This window comes from Geotrypetes seraphini, chromosome 4, assembly GCF_902459505.1.
Source record: "Geotrypetes seraphini chromosome 4, aGeoSer1.1, whole genome shotgun sequence".
In the NCBI taxonomy this organism is placed as follows: Eukaryota; Metazoa; Chordata; class Amphibia; order Gymnophiona; family Dermophiidae; genus Geotrypetes; species Geotrypetes seraphini.
The window spans coordinates 238,940,319-238,958,287 of record NC_047087.1 but is presented as its reverse complement, the minus strand read 5'-3'; the positions used below and the strand labels follow the sequence as shown (position 1 = coordinate 238,958,287).

Genomic DNA, 17,969 nt, shown 5'->3' with positions numbered 1-17,969 from the left:
TCAAAAGAAAATATGTATAATAATAGATAGTGGGTTGACTTGTCACTTCACATCAAATCCAAGGAATAGCCCTATTGTGTTTACCTGCAAGGACAGAAGGGAAGTGATCTCACTCCATCTCTGCTTGCTCACTCTCTACAAAACCTTTTGTCTGCTTTGAAATGGGAGGTCAAAGAGTCACTATCTTCGTTCAGATCTGAAGTATTTAGAAAAATAAGCTATCAAAATAAATAAGAACATCTTATGGTAGTCCCTAAAAGCAACCACACATACGAGTCGTAATGCAGTTCTAAAAGGAACGCACACAGAATTAAAAAGAAACATCTTTATTCAATTTCCTACTTCCCCCTTTTTCCTTTTAGCTCAGTCAGTACTAGGGGTTGGGATTCTGGTATCTACTGGAGTATTTTTACCCCATTTCAATGTTTCTTAACCTTTTCAAGCCCAAAGTACACCTACAGTAACGAATAGTGAGTGGAATAACTTCTGCAGGCAGCATGGACATGAAGACAGTATTTGGGTGACTCAAAAAGAGAGGAACTAGGTAGAAGAGCTACAGGCAATGTGCTAACCCAAAATAATCTGGGTCCCACTTGCCATCACACTAATTTCCATACTCTGTGACATATACAGTAGCTAAGAAGTGATTGCAACTATCTCCTATGCATTTAAAAAAAAAATCACCAATGTTGTCTTGTGTCTATAAGATACTTAAAATAGAACCCAGATGGTGAATTTTCTATAAAGCAAACCAAAGTGGAACAATAGCTTCTGGATGTCACAGAATAACATAAATAAGTACAAAGTTTATTAAACATGTAAAATCACTAAATTTGGTTCTGCGAATCAATAGCTTGGAGTGCTGGCCTTAAGGCCCTGAAGCAGTGGTTATTGTCTTCGAAACGATCGTCGGCCTGGCCTGTTTTTGTGATCTATTTTTGGCTATTCTTATGCCATAACTTCACCATCTGCAAAAGTTTTTTGCCTCCGATGTCTGGGTGGAAGACTGTGGGTACACCTCTCCGTTAGTCTGAGTCTTTTCTTTCGCTTAAGTACTAATCTAGTTCTTGTGGCTTCTGTGATGCATTTATTTTAGGAGCGATTTTGTTTGTTTTTTGAAATTATTAAAATGCACATAGGTACATAAATCAAATCAGTCCAAAACCAGTTTGTAAATATCGGTGCCATATAGTTGGACCCGGCCTGGTCCATGTTTCGGCAAACCTTCGTCAGGGGCCCTGATGATGAGGATAAGGGTCGTATGAAGAATGTGACATCTGTAATGAAGATTTCTGAATGTACTACCTCAGAGAACATACCAGTACAGGAACAATGCTAATTGGAAATACAAATCAGTCTATTCTTTGCAACTAGCACATAGGGTTCCTTTTATCAAGGTGCGCTAGCGGGGTTAGCGCGTCGTACATTTCATCACCCGCTAACCCCCGCAGCAAGCCAAAAAACTAACGCCTCGTCAATGGAGGCGTTAGCGACTAGTGCGGCAGGCAGTTTAACGCGCGATATTCCGCGCGTTAAACCACTACCGCAGCTTGATAAAAGGAGCCCGTAGTCTCAAGATCTTCTTATTCAATGATCCAGGCATTAAGAAAAAGGAAGGAAGCTCCAATTGGCATTATTCCAGTACTGGTATGTTCTCTGAGGTAGTTCATTCTGTTTCTTCTGGGACATCCAGAAGTTATTGTTCCACTTTGGTTTTGTTTTGGAGTATTTCGCTTTGAGCATGGAACACAAGTCTTTTTCTGCTCTGGTTGTTTGCTTGCTTGGTGAATTTTCTATGACACATCTAATCAGATCTGAAGGCACCAACATTATCCTATTTTTAAAACACATTAAACATTTAGGGCACGGGTGTCAAAGTCCCTCCTCGTTGGCCGCAATCCAGTCGAGTTTTCAGGATTTCCCCCAATGAATATGCATGAGATCTATTTGCATGCACTGCTTTCATTGTATGCTGATAGATCTCATGCATATTCATTGGGGAAATCCTGAAAACCCGACTGGATTGCGGCCCTCGAGGATGGATTTTGACACCCCTGATTTAGGGCCAGATTCTATAAATGGTGCTCAAAATTGGGCGCTGGGGAAAAAAAAAAAATCGGCACCAAGTGCTGTTTTGTGACGAGCACTTAAGCGTGGATCTCACACCTAAATTTGGGTACCAGACTGGTGTTAATGCTGATGTTCAAGTTAGGCACACTGACCCAGTATTCTATTAAGTATGTGTGCAAATTTTCAAAATGTCTTCGACATGCCTATGCTCCTCCCCTGGCAACGCCTCCATCTGAAATAAGCACTGTGGGAGTTAGGCATACTGCTTTATAGAACAGTGCGCAGCCAGATGCTCGTGCAAATATTGAGTGCCAATTAAATATCAAAAGTTACATTACATTACATTAATGACTTCTATTCCACCTGTACCTTGCAGTTCTAAGCGGATTACATCAAAAAGATAACGACATTTCCAGGAAGAGGAATACAATTAAAGACGTTGGGCCTAATACATCAAAACGGTAGCTGGACGTTTTCAGGAAGAGGAATACAATTAAAGGCGTTAGGTCTAAATCACATTTTGAGGGGAGGATACTAAGAGGGGGAGAGAGGGGGTTAAGAAATTAGGATGAATTTCTTGAATAGTATGGTTTTGATTTCTTTTCGAAAAGCTTTGAGGTCAGTTGAAGCTGTCAGTAGGTTGGTGATGGAGGGGTCCAATTTAGCTGCATGTGTTGCTAGAAGGTTGTCATACATCTTTTTGCGCTTAGTTCCTTTAAAAGGGGGTAGGAGAAAGGGGACTGGGTTCTCCTCTGTCTGGAAGAGAGGTTCCTATAAGTTGTTTGCAGCATCCAATTATTGATGTCATTGAGCTTATCAAGCAATTAATTTGCATGCATATCTTGGGCACATACAAATCTGGGCACCATATATAGATATATAGAATCCAGCCCTTAATGTGCTGTTTACCACACAGTAACTTGCTAGCATAAAGCTGCATTAACGGTCTTTGCAGTATTTTTGCAGTCAAGGTAAGGTAAACCATGCATTATGGCCCTCTTTTACTAAGGGCTCCTTTTACTAAGCTGCGCTAGCGGTTTTAACGCGCACTGCATTGCCCCACACGCTAGATGCTAATGCCACCATTGAGCTGGCGTTATTTTTTGGTGCGTAGCATGGGGTTAGCGCGGGTGGCAACGTAGCAGACACTAAAAACGCTAGCGCACCTTTGCCCTAAGCTGCAGTAGAGGCTTCTGCCATGGCCCACAACACTAATGGCCGGATTCTGGTCTCAGAAGCTGCCTAAGCCTAGTCTTGGGAGAGCTTACGCAGCCCTACGCATCTCCCTAGGCTCGCGATCATATCAGTGTATATTATCAAAAGCTTCACTGGCTATCATTTGAGGCTAGAGTGTTATTTAACTTTGGATGTATTTGTTTAAAAGTTTTATTTGGCTTACCTTGTTTCTCATTTTAGTTTTTTATTTCTAAGAAAAATATTCGTAGATCTGGTTGGTTTTATTTTCCTTCAGCAAATGCATGTCGTTACAAAAAATTTTTGGATAGGACCTTAGCATTCCAAGCAGGATTAATGAATTAATGTTTGAATCTTGTTTCTCCATTTCTTACTTACTATCAATTTCGTAAAGATCTTAAAACCCACTTATTTAAACAATATAATATACATTATTGATTTTCATATTATCATGTAGTTATAATGTTCTTTTTATTTTTTTATCCATACTTATTTTAGTTTATATTGTGTTTTCCTTATTCGTTAGTTTTAATGCTTGTATTAGTTACAATAAATTATTATTATTATTATTACTACTACAATGTAGGCAGCTCGCTGCAGGATGTTGTTGGGTTGTTTTTTTTAAAGTCCCGATTGGCTGGTTAGACAGTGGTAGGATGCCTACCGCCGCCTACAATTGGGACACCATTTATAGAATTTGACCCTAAATGTTCAGATTCTCATAGGAATTCTATGAGCGTTGGAGCAGCTGGACAATGGGAGGGAGGCATTTTGCACTCCAGGTCGCAGTAGAAACCTGTACCGCAGCTTAGTAAAAAGGGAGGTAAGTGCTTTTCATGTTACAGGCATGTAATGGGAGTAGAATAGGTGTAGAAATACCGTGTGTTATATGGTAAATACAGTGCGTTAACCGACTAATGCGGAAAGTACGTTTGTATTAACTAGGAGCAGTTACCATGTGTTAACGGGAAGGTTAATAACCTGCAATAGAAAATGCTAAGAACATCCCTAATAGTTGCCATGTGAAATTTGCAGCTACTGGATGCTAAAGTCCCATGTTAGGTGCAATACTGGCACAAAAGCATGGAAGTCTCCTAACAACCATCAGAACCGAACTGAACCACCTAGGGTTTCGAAGGAAGCTAAATACCTACCTCTTTGACTCCATATACTTTAATTACAATTAACTACTAGACCCAACCACGTACCCTCTATCTCATCGGTACTTATACTATGCAACCTACTAGCTCAAGTCTATTACCTACCTCTGCACTCCTCAAATAACTGAACAATTCACTCTTTATGAACTATATCTTCTGCTATTTTGTTTGCAATGTATTAATTTGTATTCCCATAATTTCAAACTGTAAATTGCTTTAAATCCCTCTGGGAGCTGTGAAAGCTACATCCAAGGCATTGTAGCTCTTTTTCTTTTTTTTAATAAGATGTCTATTTCGGCTTCCAAGCCTTTCAGACAGCCACTCAAAACAGTGTATAAATAAAATGCAAAAACATTTATAAGAACATAAGCAATGCCTCCGCTGGGTCAGACCTGAGGTCCATCGTGCCCAGAAGTCCACTCACGCGGTGGCCCAACAGGTCCAGGACCTGTGCAGTAATCCTATATCTATACCCCTCTATCCCCTTTTCCAGCAGGAAATTGTCCAATCCTTTCTTGAACCCCAGTACTGTACTCTGCCCTATTACGCTCTCTGGAAGCACATTCCAGGTGTCCACCACACGTTGGGTAAAGAAGAACTTCCTAGCATTCATTTTGAATCTGTCCCCTTTCAACTTTTCTGAATGCCCTCTTGTTTTTATTTTTTGAAAGTTTGAAGAATCTGTCCCTCTCTACTCTCTCTATGCCCTTCATGATCTTGTAAGTCTCTATCATATCCCCTCTAAGTCTCCTCTTCTCCAGGGAAAAGAGACCCAGTTTCTCCAATCTCTCAGCGTATGAAAGGTTTTCCATCCCCTTTATCAGACGCATCGCTCTCCTCTGAACCCTCTCGAGTAACGCCATATCCTTCTTAAGGTACGGCGACCAATATTGGACGCAGTACTCCAGATGCGGACGCACCATCGCCCGATACAACGGCAGGATAACTTCTTTCATTCTGGTTGTAATACCCTTCTTGATTATGCCTAGCATTCTGTTTTGCCATCTTAGCGGCCACTGCACACTGTGCCATCGGCTTCATTGTCATGTCCACCATTACCCCCAAGTCCCTTTCTTGGGTACTCTCATTTAATAACATCCCTCCCATCGTATAGTTGTACCTCGGGTTTCTGTTTCCCACATGTAATACTTTACATTTCTCAAGATAAAGAACAAATCAAAACACCATGCAAGAAATTACAATTTACAGAGTGTTAACTGCTAACTTTTACCAAAAAACTAAAATTTCTAGCCTAGATAAAAACTTAAGAATTGCCATACTGGGACAGACTGAAAGTCCATCAAACCTATTTCCAACAGTGGCCAACCTAGATCCCAGGCACCTAGCTAGATCCCAAGTAGCAGAACAGATTCTATCCTAGGAATAAGCAGTAGATTTCCCCAAGCCATCTCAATAATGACCTATGGACTTCTCTTTTAGGAATTTATCCAAACCTTTTTTGAAACCCGCTAAGCTAACTGATTTTACCACATTCTCTAGCAACAAATTCCAGAGTTTAATTACACCTTGTGTGAAGAAATATTTTCTCCGGTTTGTTTTAAATCTACGACTTAGTAGCTTCATCGCATATCCCCTAGTCCGAGTATTTTTGGAAAGGAATGAACAAGTGATTCACATCTACCCTTTCAACTCCACTCCACTCATTATTTTATAGACCTCTATCATATCACCCCTGAGCTGTTTCTTCTCGAAGCTGAAGAGCCCTAGCTGCTTTAGCCTTTCCTCACAGGGAAGTCATCCCATCCCTTTTATCATTTTTATCACCCTTCTCTGTACCTTTTCTAATTCCACTATATCTAACTTGAGATATGGCGATCAGAACTGCATACATTATTCGAGGTGCGACCGTACTATAGAGCAGGGGTGTCAAAGTCCCTCCAGTCGGATTTTCAGGATTTCCCCAATGAATATGCATGAGATCTATTTGCATGCACTGCTTTCATTGTATGCTAATAGATCTCATGCATATTCATTGAGGAAATCCTGAAAACCCAACTGGATTGAGGCCCTCGAGGAGGGCTATAGAGCGATACAAGGACACTATAACATTTTCATCTTTGTTTTCCATTCCTTTCCTCTTAATTCCTAACATTCGCTTTGCTTTCTTAGTAACCGCCGCACATTGAGCTGAAGGTTTCAACGTATCCTCAACAATGATACCTAGATCCTTTTCCTGGGCAGTGACTCCTAACATAGAACCCAGCATCACATATCTATAGTTCAGGTTTCTCTTTCCTACATGCATCACTTTGCACTTGCTCACATTAAACGTCATCTGCCATTTTGACACCCAGTCTTCCAGTCTCACAAGGTCCTCTTGCAATTTAACAACTTTGTGTCATCAGCAAATTTAATTAGCTTAGTAGTTATTCCCAGCTCTAGATCATTGATAAATATGTTAAAACGCAGCAGTACCAGCACAGAACCCTGGGGAACCCCACTATTTACCAAACATGCCTTCCTTCTCAACACTGAACAATGCCCCAGGTCAAACTGAATTCAATGCATCCTTAAGAGAAGCTGACACAACCTTTATATGGAATATAAGATAATAATATTTGATTATTTTAATTTATTCAAAGTAATAAAATCTTTAAATGGTATGTACATAATTTGATCACCCCTCCTGTTGATTCACAACTGGTTTGTTTGTTTTTTAATTGTTAATAAGAGGCCCAAAATGTTCCGTAACTCATTAAGACTTCAATTAGTCAGGTGAAATCAATTCCATAATAGAAACAATCAAATGACCCTTCTAACCTCTCAGGTTGTGACTGATGCTCTGTCTACTTTCAACAACCACAGGCTTCTCTAAGCAGCTGTCTATTTAAAAATGGCAATTCACTGTTACAAAGAAGGGAAATCTATAAATGTCTATCCCATATTTGTTCAGAGGATAAGTGGAGGACTTTAGCGTCAAGAGATGTCAATCCAGTACTTTTCAGAAAGATAATAAATTGTCTAGGAAAATAAAATAAAAGATCCTGAAATTTCTGCAACTTATTCAGAACATTGTAGTGCTACAGAAATGGATGCTTTGCGAAATGCATGCATACAAACCTCTCCTGTATTCACTGTGGATATCCAGTAAACTGGATAAGCTAGTTTTCAATTTTTATTTTCTTTCCATCTTTTTCCCTTATCCAGGCCCTCCCATTCTGCTTCTCTTAATTCCCAATCTTTCACTCTCCCCTCCCCCAGCCTGTCCCACATCTTTCCACCATTCCCAGCATCTGCTCCCTCTTTCTCCCCTCCCAGATAGCCTCATATCTCCCTGTTTCTTTCATCCATCCCCCCCCATCTCCTTCCTGTCCCTTTCCTCTTCCCTCCTACCCCCTTCCCCCAAGGTCCATTATTTCTCCCTTTTTCTTCCCTGGGTCCAACATTTCTCTCTTTCTCCCCTCCCCCTCCTGTGCATATCTCCCATTGACCACTATCTATCTCATCCTGGGTCTACCATCTCTACCTTTGTCCTCTCCAATGCCATATCCAACACCTCTCCCTCTCTCTTCCCTCCTCACTTTCTCCCATTATCCACCACCTCTCTCACCCCCATCCCTTGCACCCTAGGTCCAACATCTCTCCTTCCCCCCATGTAGCATCTCTCCTTCTAACCCCTCCACTGTCATGCCCAATATTTCTACCTCTTGCTCCTTTCCCCTTCCCCTATGCAACATCTCTCCCTCCCTTGTTTCTCCCTATGTCTAACAATTCTCTTTCCCATTGTCCAGCCTTCCCTTACCACTCCTGGTCCCACCCCCACTCACCAGTAATGGCACATACCTGACGGCCCCTTCTCTCCCTCCTGACAATAGTTTTTCTTCAAAAGAGCAGCAGCCTATTTGCTGCCTACAGCTGACCCAGACACCTTCTTCTGCCACATTCCACCCTTCTCTGCCACAACTTCCTATTTCTACCTGGGCGGGACATAGCAGACAGAAGTTATCAGGCTCAGCCACAAACAGGAATCACTGCCACTGCTCTTTTGAAAAAAAATAAAACCACTCTTGTCGGAAGGGAGAGAAAGAGATACAAGGCCACAGACCTACCGCAAGCAGCAAAAAGTAAGTAACCTTGGCTTAATCTATTGGGCCAGTAAATCAATGGCCTGGGCATTTGATGCTCTTTATTACTGGTGACCTAGGCCAATGCCTCACCTGGTCCATAGGTTAAGCCAGCCCTAAATGCAACTGCTACTATATGTGGCGATTTCTGGAGGCACTTACCAACGCAGTCACAAGCTGGGAATTCTGATTGTCCTATTTTTGTGGGAGTGTCAATGAGGTTCTTTGTGGGCTTGTCCAAGAACTTGATAGGAGACTCCAGAAAGCTGTTGAGTGTATTCTGTACTGGAAAAGACTCAGATGCCTCTTTTTGTACACTTCTGGACCCAAGATTTGTTGATGATAATACAGTAATGCCACCTGAATGTTCTACCTTTACTTTCCTGAGTGTATTTACTCTGTTTGGCGCACCCATCTCACAGCAATGCACAGGTAGATCCTTCAGCTGTCTCGCACATTGCTTTTTAGCAACTTGCCAATAGGGCATCCTAATTTTTTCACAGGTTGCACCGACTGCTGGATTAGAACATCCGAGAGTCTGGGACCGGGAGACCTTCTGAAACCCATTGATTAATTGTGGTACCTGAGAATAAAAAGGATCTCTTCTTGTAAACACTTGCACATTCTTGACAGATTTCTTCAAACAGTTTTCTGTCTCTAACGCTGAAAGCATCTTCAGATGATTAGACAGAGCATCGCTATGCAATGAAAGAGAAACAGATTTATTGCTTTTTAAAGGATCAAAATCCTTTTCATTGTTGGACTGTAGAAAGCTCATGGTCTCCGAGTTCTCAACTATCCCATCATGAACAGCTGCTTCTTCTATTGTTTTTTCCTGAGTTAGATTTCTGTGAATCTGTATCTGAGCTTGTGGAAGAAATAGGAGCAGCTTCTCCTGTGGTTCTGAAATATGTGTTTTCTTCACTTTGGTTCTGGGAGGTTTTTTTGCAGCTTTAGATTTTTTTGTATTGTTTTGATCCGATGCTAACCGGTTTTCAAACGGATCGCTGAACTGTTGCAGCAGCTGTCCCTCAGGTTTCTGATCACTCTGATGATTCGCTTCAGCTTGCTTTTTTAGCTTTTGTTTCCAGGGCAAAGCACTTACTTTTTTTTTGGGTGGCTGCTTTTGCTTGACCACCACTGAACTATGGTTGTGTTGCACGCCTGCATTTGATTTCTGCTGCTTACGTTTTTGCTGCGCTTTGCGCGACGTCTGACCGATCAGAGATATATTTGCATCGCCTTCCTTCTGATTAAACTCAATGATTGCAGCAAGTTGAGCCAGCTGTGCAGCTACTTCTTCTTCATCTTGACTGTGAACGCTTTCCCTAATGGCAGAACTAACGCTGGATTCCAGATTCTTACAATGTTGATCCAGCTTGCGACCCTTTAATTTCTTATTCATGATTTGATAAGTCCGTGAACTGCAAGAACACTGGCCAACTGGTTTTTTATGGTGAAGAGAACTTGCATGGTTGATATTATCCGAACATGAATTCATTCCACGTTTTGATTCCGTATCTCTTAGAGATAAATGCGACTTACAAGATGCTCCAACATTTTCAGTAGAATTATGCAGCCGAGAAATAGCACCTTGGCCATTAAATAACACTGGCTTCTGAAGAAGCTGCTTTTGCAGAGGAGTGAAAGGCCGTGCATCAAGTTGGAAGTCAGCATTTTGGAAATCTGTAAGTGTAGAAGACACTTCCTTGCATGGAATGTCTCCTTTGTCATTGTAAAGTAAAGTGGATGTTTTTTGTACTTCTGGATTTTCATTCTTTTCTGTGTTAGTCAGCGCAGAATATTCCAGAGGTATTTCCGATAGCCGAGTTAGAGCTTCAATAGCTACAACTTGTTCTATGGTGAGATTCCTATTTTGAATCAAGGACAGGAGACTCTGTTGACAGGAAGAGTCTTCACCTGCCATTTCTTTCTTTTGTAGACCCAAAGCACCTTTCTTAGCACCATTTTTTCTTTTAATTGGAGATCCACAAGGCCTCTCTTGTGGTTCTGCGATAAATTCATTTTGTAGCAATAAACTTCTAGAATACTGATTGGGTTCACAAGTACATGGAGATTTCTGTCTTACAATAAAATGTTCTTTTTTTTCCAAGTGTGTACCATCAATGGCAGAGTTGCAAGGGCTTTCATTGACCTTGCAACTAGTTAGGTTTGCTAAATTTGTATTGCAGTTGTCTTCCCTACAACTGTCCAGCAATGTAACATTTTCCTCTTTCTTTATTTTTTTCAATGGCACTTCTGGTTGTGTATCTGAAAGGTCAAAATTTCTAATGCCATTTCTACAAGTCTGACCCAGCAGTTTCTTGGGCTCAATCAAGTCATTGATGAACACAGCTGTACTATTTATTTCAGCAATTTTCAAGTTTTCCTTTTCTGCTGCCTTCTCACTAATATCACCATTGACGTGAACATTTAATGTTGCTTTCTCATTTTGGGTCCAATTTTCTGTTTCTAACCCAGTCATGCCTCTTTCATCACTGTGCAGTCCATTTTCAGGAGGAGGGGTGCAGTTTAATTTTACCCAGTATTTTTCACCAAAGCTGCATACGGTGTTTTCCATGTGTTCCAATATGGGGCCATTTACGAGTCTGTTATTTAAATCTACCTGCAAGACATAATAGGGAAAAATGACATTCTTTTTATTGAAAGTAAAATATATTTTAAAAAAAGCATGATCACTAACAATATTAAAGGGAATTACATTATTATCAATTCTCACCCTAAACAAGACCAAAGGATCCAAGGAGATCATTAATGTAACAAATAAAAACAGTCTAGCTCTAGAAACTAATACTTTACAATTACTAGCCAATAATTTACAAAAAGAACCAGCTGGAGAAAGATTCTTCAGACTTCTCTGAAAAGAAAAAGCCAAGGTCTACAATTTATTATATTTTGTAATCGGTCTTCTCTTGGGCAGAATAACACTAAGCAAGTCTAATGTCTCCTCTAAAATCTTTTCCCCATAGTCAAACCTGGGTAAATATTTAAGAACATAAGAATAGCGTTACTGGGTCAGACCGTTCTCACGGTGGCCAATCTAGGTCACTAACATTAATTCAATAGCCAGGTCACAGGTAAATCAACAGAAGTACCACAATGATTAACAAAAAACCAACACCTGAGGAAATAACTGGCATCTACATAAAAGATGCTTAAAGAGCTAAGGGGGGAAATACAAAGTGCACTAAGGGCTCCTTTTATTAAGGTGCGCTAGCGGTTTTAGCACACGCAGGGTATTACCGCGTGCTACACGGCTAGAACTAACGCCAGCTCTATGCTGGCGCTGGCGTCTAGTGCGCGGCAATGTAGCTATTCCGCACATTAATGCCCTAACGCAGCTTAGTAAAAGGAGCCCTAAGTGCGTTAATGTGCACTAAATATGGATATCTTTAGCATTTAGCACACACTAATCATTAGTGCACGCTAACGTGTTTAGCTCCCTTTAATGAATTTCCCTCCTAATTGGCATATTTCAAGGCAGCAGAGAGAGAACAAGTGGGGAGTGGGAATAGAACACATCAACTTTGGGACAAACAATCTTTTATTTCTATAAATTCAAAATAAATACAGAAGCACAAGAATAAATACACATGTATAAAAGTCCTGTGGACGCAATGACCTTATATTGAAAGGATCCAGCCAAAGACCAGACACGGTCCGTGTTTCGGCCCCTCGGGCTGAGGCCTGCCCCAGGGGTGTGTCTGTTGGTCTGAAAAGAATACACCACTAGGTGTCACTCCAGTGCTGGGATTACAAACTTTTAAAAAATCTTTAAAAAAAAGACTAAGGGCTCCTTTTACAAAGCTGTGCTAGGGCCTTAACATGCGGAACAGCGCACGCTAAATTGCTACGCGTGCTAGCTGCTACCGCCTTTTGAGCAGACGGTGGATTTTCAGCTAGCGTGCACTAATCCGGTGCGTGCGCTAAAACCGCTAGCGCACCTTTGTAAAAGGAGCCCTAAGAGCATGTACAAGGCTCGTAGAAAATCCAAAGGGTGACATCAACAGGAGGTCTCCCGCCAAAGACATTGCATCCATAGGACTTTTATACATGTGTTTTTATTCTTAAGCTTCTGTATTTATTTTGAATTTATAGAAACAAAAGATTGTTTGTCCCAAGGTTGATGTGTTCTTTCCCACTCCCCACTTGTTCTCTCTTTGTTGGATTTTACGTGGGGTTTCTGTTCCTTTTATTTTGTTCTACATTTCAAGACAGTACATGAAACTATTTACCAAAATGTGTTAATAAGAATGCTACTACTGCAACACATTTAGCATTTTAGTCACACTTACAAAGAATAATACATTATTTGTAGTGCAAAGACTTGCATTAAAAAATATTACCATGCCATCTTCAACACAAAAACTTGAGCCTTGGTTAAAACTCTGCATTAGCAGGACTATACATCTTAATACACCTTGCTGCTTTTTTTTTTTTTAATCTGAGTTACTTTGCATAACTTTGCATATTGATACAGTAGAAACTTAATTATCTGGACTAATCAGTAGGGCCCAAGAGAGTCTGCACTGCCAACCTCCAGCAAGCGCACCAGTATAATCAAAAATCCGGATAATCAATGACAAATGATAGAAGGCATGGAGAAGTGGAGTGGAGCAGTAGCCTGGTCATTTCAGAAGCACACTAGAAACCAGGGAAGCAAGGGCTCAAATCCATCTTCTTCCATGGCACTCTCTGCGTTTGGTTTTAGATTACGCTTTTCAGTGGTAGTTCTCTATGTGCCTTAGACAAATCACTTTACCTGACACTGCCTTAGATACACCTTAAATTGTGAGCCCAATTGGACAGGGAAATAATTTGTACTCTTGCAGGGCTTACAGTCTAAAGCTATAGAGCAGGGGTGCCCAAATGGTCGATCGCAATCGACCAGTAGATCGCAAAGGCAACGCGAGTCGATCAAGTTGCCTTTGCGATCTTTTTCTCCCTGCTGCTTCCCCAAGCCAGGCCTGGCTCGTACAAGCGCCGGACTTACAAAACTTCACCTCCAACGTCAATTCTGACGTCGTAGAGGAAGTTCTGGGCCAGCCAATCGCTGCCTGGCTGGCCTGGAACTTCCTCCCCGACGTTAGAATTGACGTCGGAAGTGAAGTCTTGTGGGCCCGGCGCTTGTACGCGCTAGGCCTGGCTCGGGGAAGCAGCAGGGAGAAATCACGTTGGTGGCTTAGGGGTGGGGGTAAGGAAAAAAATCAGGGAAGTGGAGAAATCGGCATGATGGCTTAAGTGGGAGCAGGGGGAGAGAGAAAGAAAGGCAGAAAGAAAGAGGTGGGCCAGGGGAGAGAGAAAGAAAGGCAGAAAGAAAGAAGGGGGTCAGGGGGAGATAGAAAGAAAGAAATATTGGCTTTACAGAAGAAGGAAGTGCAACCAGAGACTCATGAAATCACCAGGCAATGATTTTTTCAATTTAGTAATCTAAATGTGTCCATTATATCTGCTGTCTATATTTTGCACTATGGCCCCCTTTTACTAAACCGCAATAGCGGTTTTTAGCGCAGGGAGCCTATGAGCATCGAGAGCAGCGCAGGGCATTCAGCGCAGCTTCCTGTACTAAAAAACGCTATCAAGGTTTAGTAAAAGGGGAGGGGGTATATTTGTCTATTTTTGTACAGTTGTTACTGAGGTGACATTGCATATTTTAAAGTCATCTGCCTTGACCTCTGATAAAAACCCCGAATACAAATGATAATTAACATTTTCTCTGCATACAGTGTGCTTTGTGCTTTTTTAAATTTTATTGCTGGTAGATCATTTTGACGTGGTCATTTTAAAAGTAGCTCACAAGCCAAAAAAGTATGGGCACCCCTGCTATAGAGGGTTAAATAACTTGTCTAAAATCTCAAGAAGCCATAGCAGGAATTAAACCGAGTTTCTCTGGTTCTCAGCCCACTGCTGTGGCATAGCGGTTAGAGCTACAGCCTCTACACCCCGAGTTTGTGGGTTCAAACCCCGTGCTGCTCCTTGTGACCCTGGACGTCACTTAATCCTTCACTGCCCCATCGGGACAGATCCCCCGACTACCTGATTTGTAACCCATTCTGAGCTCCGTTGGGAGGATGGGCTAAAAAATACCTGAATAAATAAACAAAAGGCAAGTAATAATTTTTAAAAGTCCAAATGAAATGACACGGTGTATCTAACTTTAAGAATTCCATATGGGTTGTGATAACTCAATTTTCTGTACTCATCGAGTTTAATAAGAAAAATCCTAACTGCACTGCTCCATCTCCTTCACCCTAGCTATGAACATCTTCCCTAAAGAAATACGGTACTTAATTCCAGATAAATTCATGTAAACCGTTCTGAGCTCCCCTGGGAGAATGGTATAGAAAATTGAATGACTGAATGAATGTCTACAGATAACACCCTTCTTACTGTGTACATCAAACTGCTGCAAAGGATAAGGGTAAAAAAAACAAACAAACAACCCCATAACGTAAGGGAGATAGATGCAGCATCATGTGAAAGGACAAAAAAAGCCTGAAAAGTGACTGAAGGGAGGGGGAGGAATGGAAGCCTGCCTTAGTCACTTTTTGCAAACCCCACAGGCTGCTGTTTATGCAGAAGGTGGTTGCTAGGTCATTACGACGAAAGGCCCAAGAGAGTCTGCACTGCCAACCTCCAGCAAGCGCACCAGTTAGCTAATGAGTGGAAACCAAAGTCTCGTGCTGCAAGTTCATGGCAGTTTCGCACATGACATCTTATCTTTATATATAAAGCAACATGTGCCAGCCACAGCAAATCAGGACCAAAAGATGAAGAATCTAGGAATATTACCAAAAGAGAAAAAAGTGACAAGGCAAAAAAACAAAAACTAATATCTTGGGCAAGGCTACTTTAGAAAACAGGACAGTTTTGTGAAATTGGAGCTAGAAATGCATTAGGTCAGAGGCCATGGGGGAAACAAAACAAACAGTGCAGCATGAAAGAACACAGCAAAGTCACCTGAATCAACATTTTTTATCATAATATTCACTAGAGAAAACTTAAGAAAAAAGATTTACAACTAAATGTAGTCTGTAAAAATTCCTCAAATTATAAGCCTCACTTTTTTCAATAATCATGCTTCTTTCACCATGGAAGTTATCTCAATCAATAATTTTCTAAATAAGCCATTTCTTCACACTACAATGTATCACGCCTACATTACTATGCAATTAGATTATTTTAATGTTATCTATGCTATTTTACCCCAATCTAGCCTTAAACAATTACAGTCTTTGCAGATCACTGCTGCTTTCTCTAAAGGGTTACAGGCTGGAATTCTGTTATTCAAATAAATCACGTAGTAAAAATGTGTTTCTAAAGTTTAAAAGTTTAAAGTTTAAAAGTTTAAAGTTTATTAGGAATTTATATACCGCCTATCAAGGTTATCTAAGCGTTTTTTTTTTACAATCAGGTACTCAAGCATTTTTCCCTATCTGTCCCGATGGGCTCACAATCTATCTAATGTACCTGGGGCTGTGGAGAATTAAGTGACTTGCCCAGGGTCACAAGGAGCAGCGTGGGGTTTTGAACCCACAACCCCAGGGTGCTGAGGCTGTAGATCCAACCACTGCGCCACACACTCCTCCACACTTTCTACCACCTAAGACAACCTAAAACCTGTGTTGACTGCAGATAATCTAGCAAAACTAATTCATGCTTTTAGTACTAGTCCACTAGATTACTGTAACACAGTATTTTTAAGGTCGAGCAGAGCCAACCTCTCCAGTTTATAGCTAATCCAAAACACTGTGGCCAGAACATAAGAACATAAGCAATGCTCCACTGGGTCAGACCTGAGGTCCTTCGTGCCCAGCAGTCCGCTCACGCGGTGGCCCAACAGGTCCAGGACCTGTGCAGTAATTCTCTATCTATACCCCTCTATCCCCTTTTCCAGCAGGAAATTGTCCAATCCTTTCTTGAACCTCAGTACCGTACTCTGCCCTATTACGCTCTCTGGAAGCGCATTCCAGGTGTTCACCACAGATTGGGTAAAGAAGAACTACCTAGCATTCGTTTTGAATCTGTCCCCTTTCAACTTTTCCGAATGCCCTCTTGTTCTTCTATTTTTTGAATATTTGAAGAATCTGTCCCTCTCTACTCTCTCTATGCCCTTCATGATCTTGTAAGTCTCTATCATATCCCCTAAGTCTCCTCTTCTCCAGGGAAAAGAGTCCCAGTTTCTCCAATCTCTCAGCATATGAAAGGTTATCCATACCTTTTATCAGACGGGTCGCTCTCCTCTGAACCCTCTCGAGTAACGCCATATCCTTCTTAAGGTACGGCGACCAATATAGGACGCAGTATTCCAGATTAGAGAGTTGCGCGGGGACAGAAATCCCACCCGTCCCCACCCGCCCCCGTGAGGAATCCCACCCGTCCCCACCCGTACCCACCTATCCCCGTGAGGAATCCCACCCATCCCCACACGTCCCTGCGAGGAATCCCTCCGTCCCCACCCATCCCCGGGAGCAATCTCCTCCGTCCCTACCCGTCCCTATAAACTACAGAAATAGTGATTTAATTTAATTATGCTACTGAATTAAAGGCTCTGGTAGAAACCCATTTACAAATAAGCAAAAAGACTTTATTAATTTGGAAATATTAATTGGGAAGAATACATACTTTGTAAACAGGTTTCTACCAGAGCCTCTAATGTTTATAAATTTTTAACAACTAATATACTACTTTATCCTAAAGCAAAAAAAAGAAATAGAATTTTTTTCCTACCTTTGTTGCCTGGTTTCTGCTTTCCTCATGTTCTCATTCAATTCTTTCCATCCACTATCTCTCTTCTCTCTGCGACTTCCATTTGCTCTGTTACTGTGCCTCTCCCTTTCTCCCCCCCTTCCAAATTGGTCTGGCACCCATCTTCTTCCCTCCGCTCCCCCCATAGTCTGACATCTCTGTCTTCTTCCCTGCCAGCGTCTTCTCCCCACTCTCTCTTCCCCATTTCGTTTCAAAGTCTTTCTCCCCCCATCTTCCCCATGTCCTGTCAGCGTCCTTCTCCCCACCTCTGTCTTCTCCATGTGCTTTCAGTGTCCTTCTCCCCCCTCTGTCTTCTCCATGTGCTTTCAGTGTCCTTCTACCCCTCTGTCTTCCCCATGTGCTTTCAGTGTCCTTCTCCACCCCTTTGTCTTCCCCATGTGCTTTCAGTGTCCTTCTCCACCCCTTTGTCTTCCCCATGTCCTTTCAGCATCCTTCTCCCCCCCCCCATCTTCCCCATGTCCTTCAGCGTCCTTCTCCCCCCTCAGTTTTATCTTAAGCGTCTTTTCCTCTCCACTCCACCTTTCCTCCCTTTCTCCCTCCCTGCCCCTTACCTTTGTGGCGCATCCCTGCCCGACTGACAACAGAACAGGCCCGGTCCGACAAACCTCCCTGCCCTGTAGCAGCGAATCTAAATTACCTTCTTACAGCAGCTGGAATATTGAAGCTGTTG

At 41.8% G+C, this 17,969-nt stretch overlaps 1 protein-coding gene across 1 annotated transcript in view; it reads right to left on the bottom strand.

Annotated features, from left to right (window-relative positions):
• TET1 (tet methylcytosine dioxygenase 1) overlaps window positions 1-17,969 on the bottom strand; it is a 130,992-nt gene that overhangs the window by 87,260 nt on the left and 25,763 nt on the right. Inside the window, exon 2 of the mRNA XM_033940547.1 lies at window positions 8,672-11,135. Coding sequence (XP_033796438.1) covers window positions 8,672-11,090 — 2,419 coding nt within the window. The 5' untranslated portion in view covers window positions 11,091-11,135. The remainder of the gene's footprint in view (window positions 1-8,671; window positions 11,136-17,969) is intronic.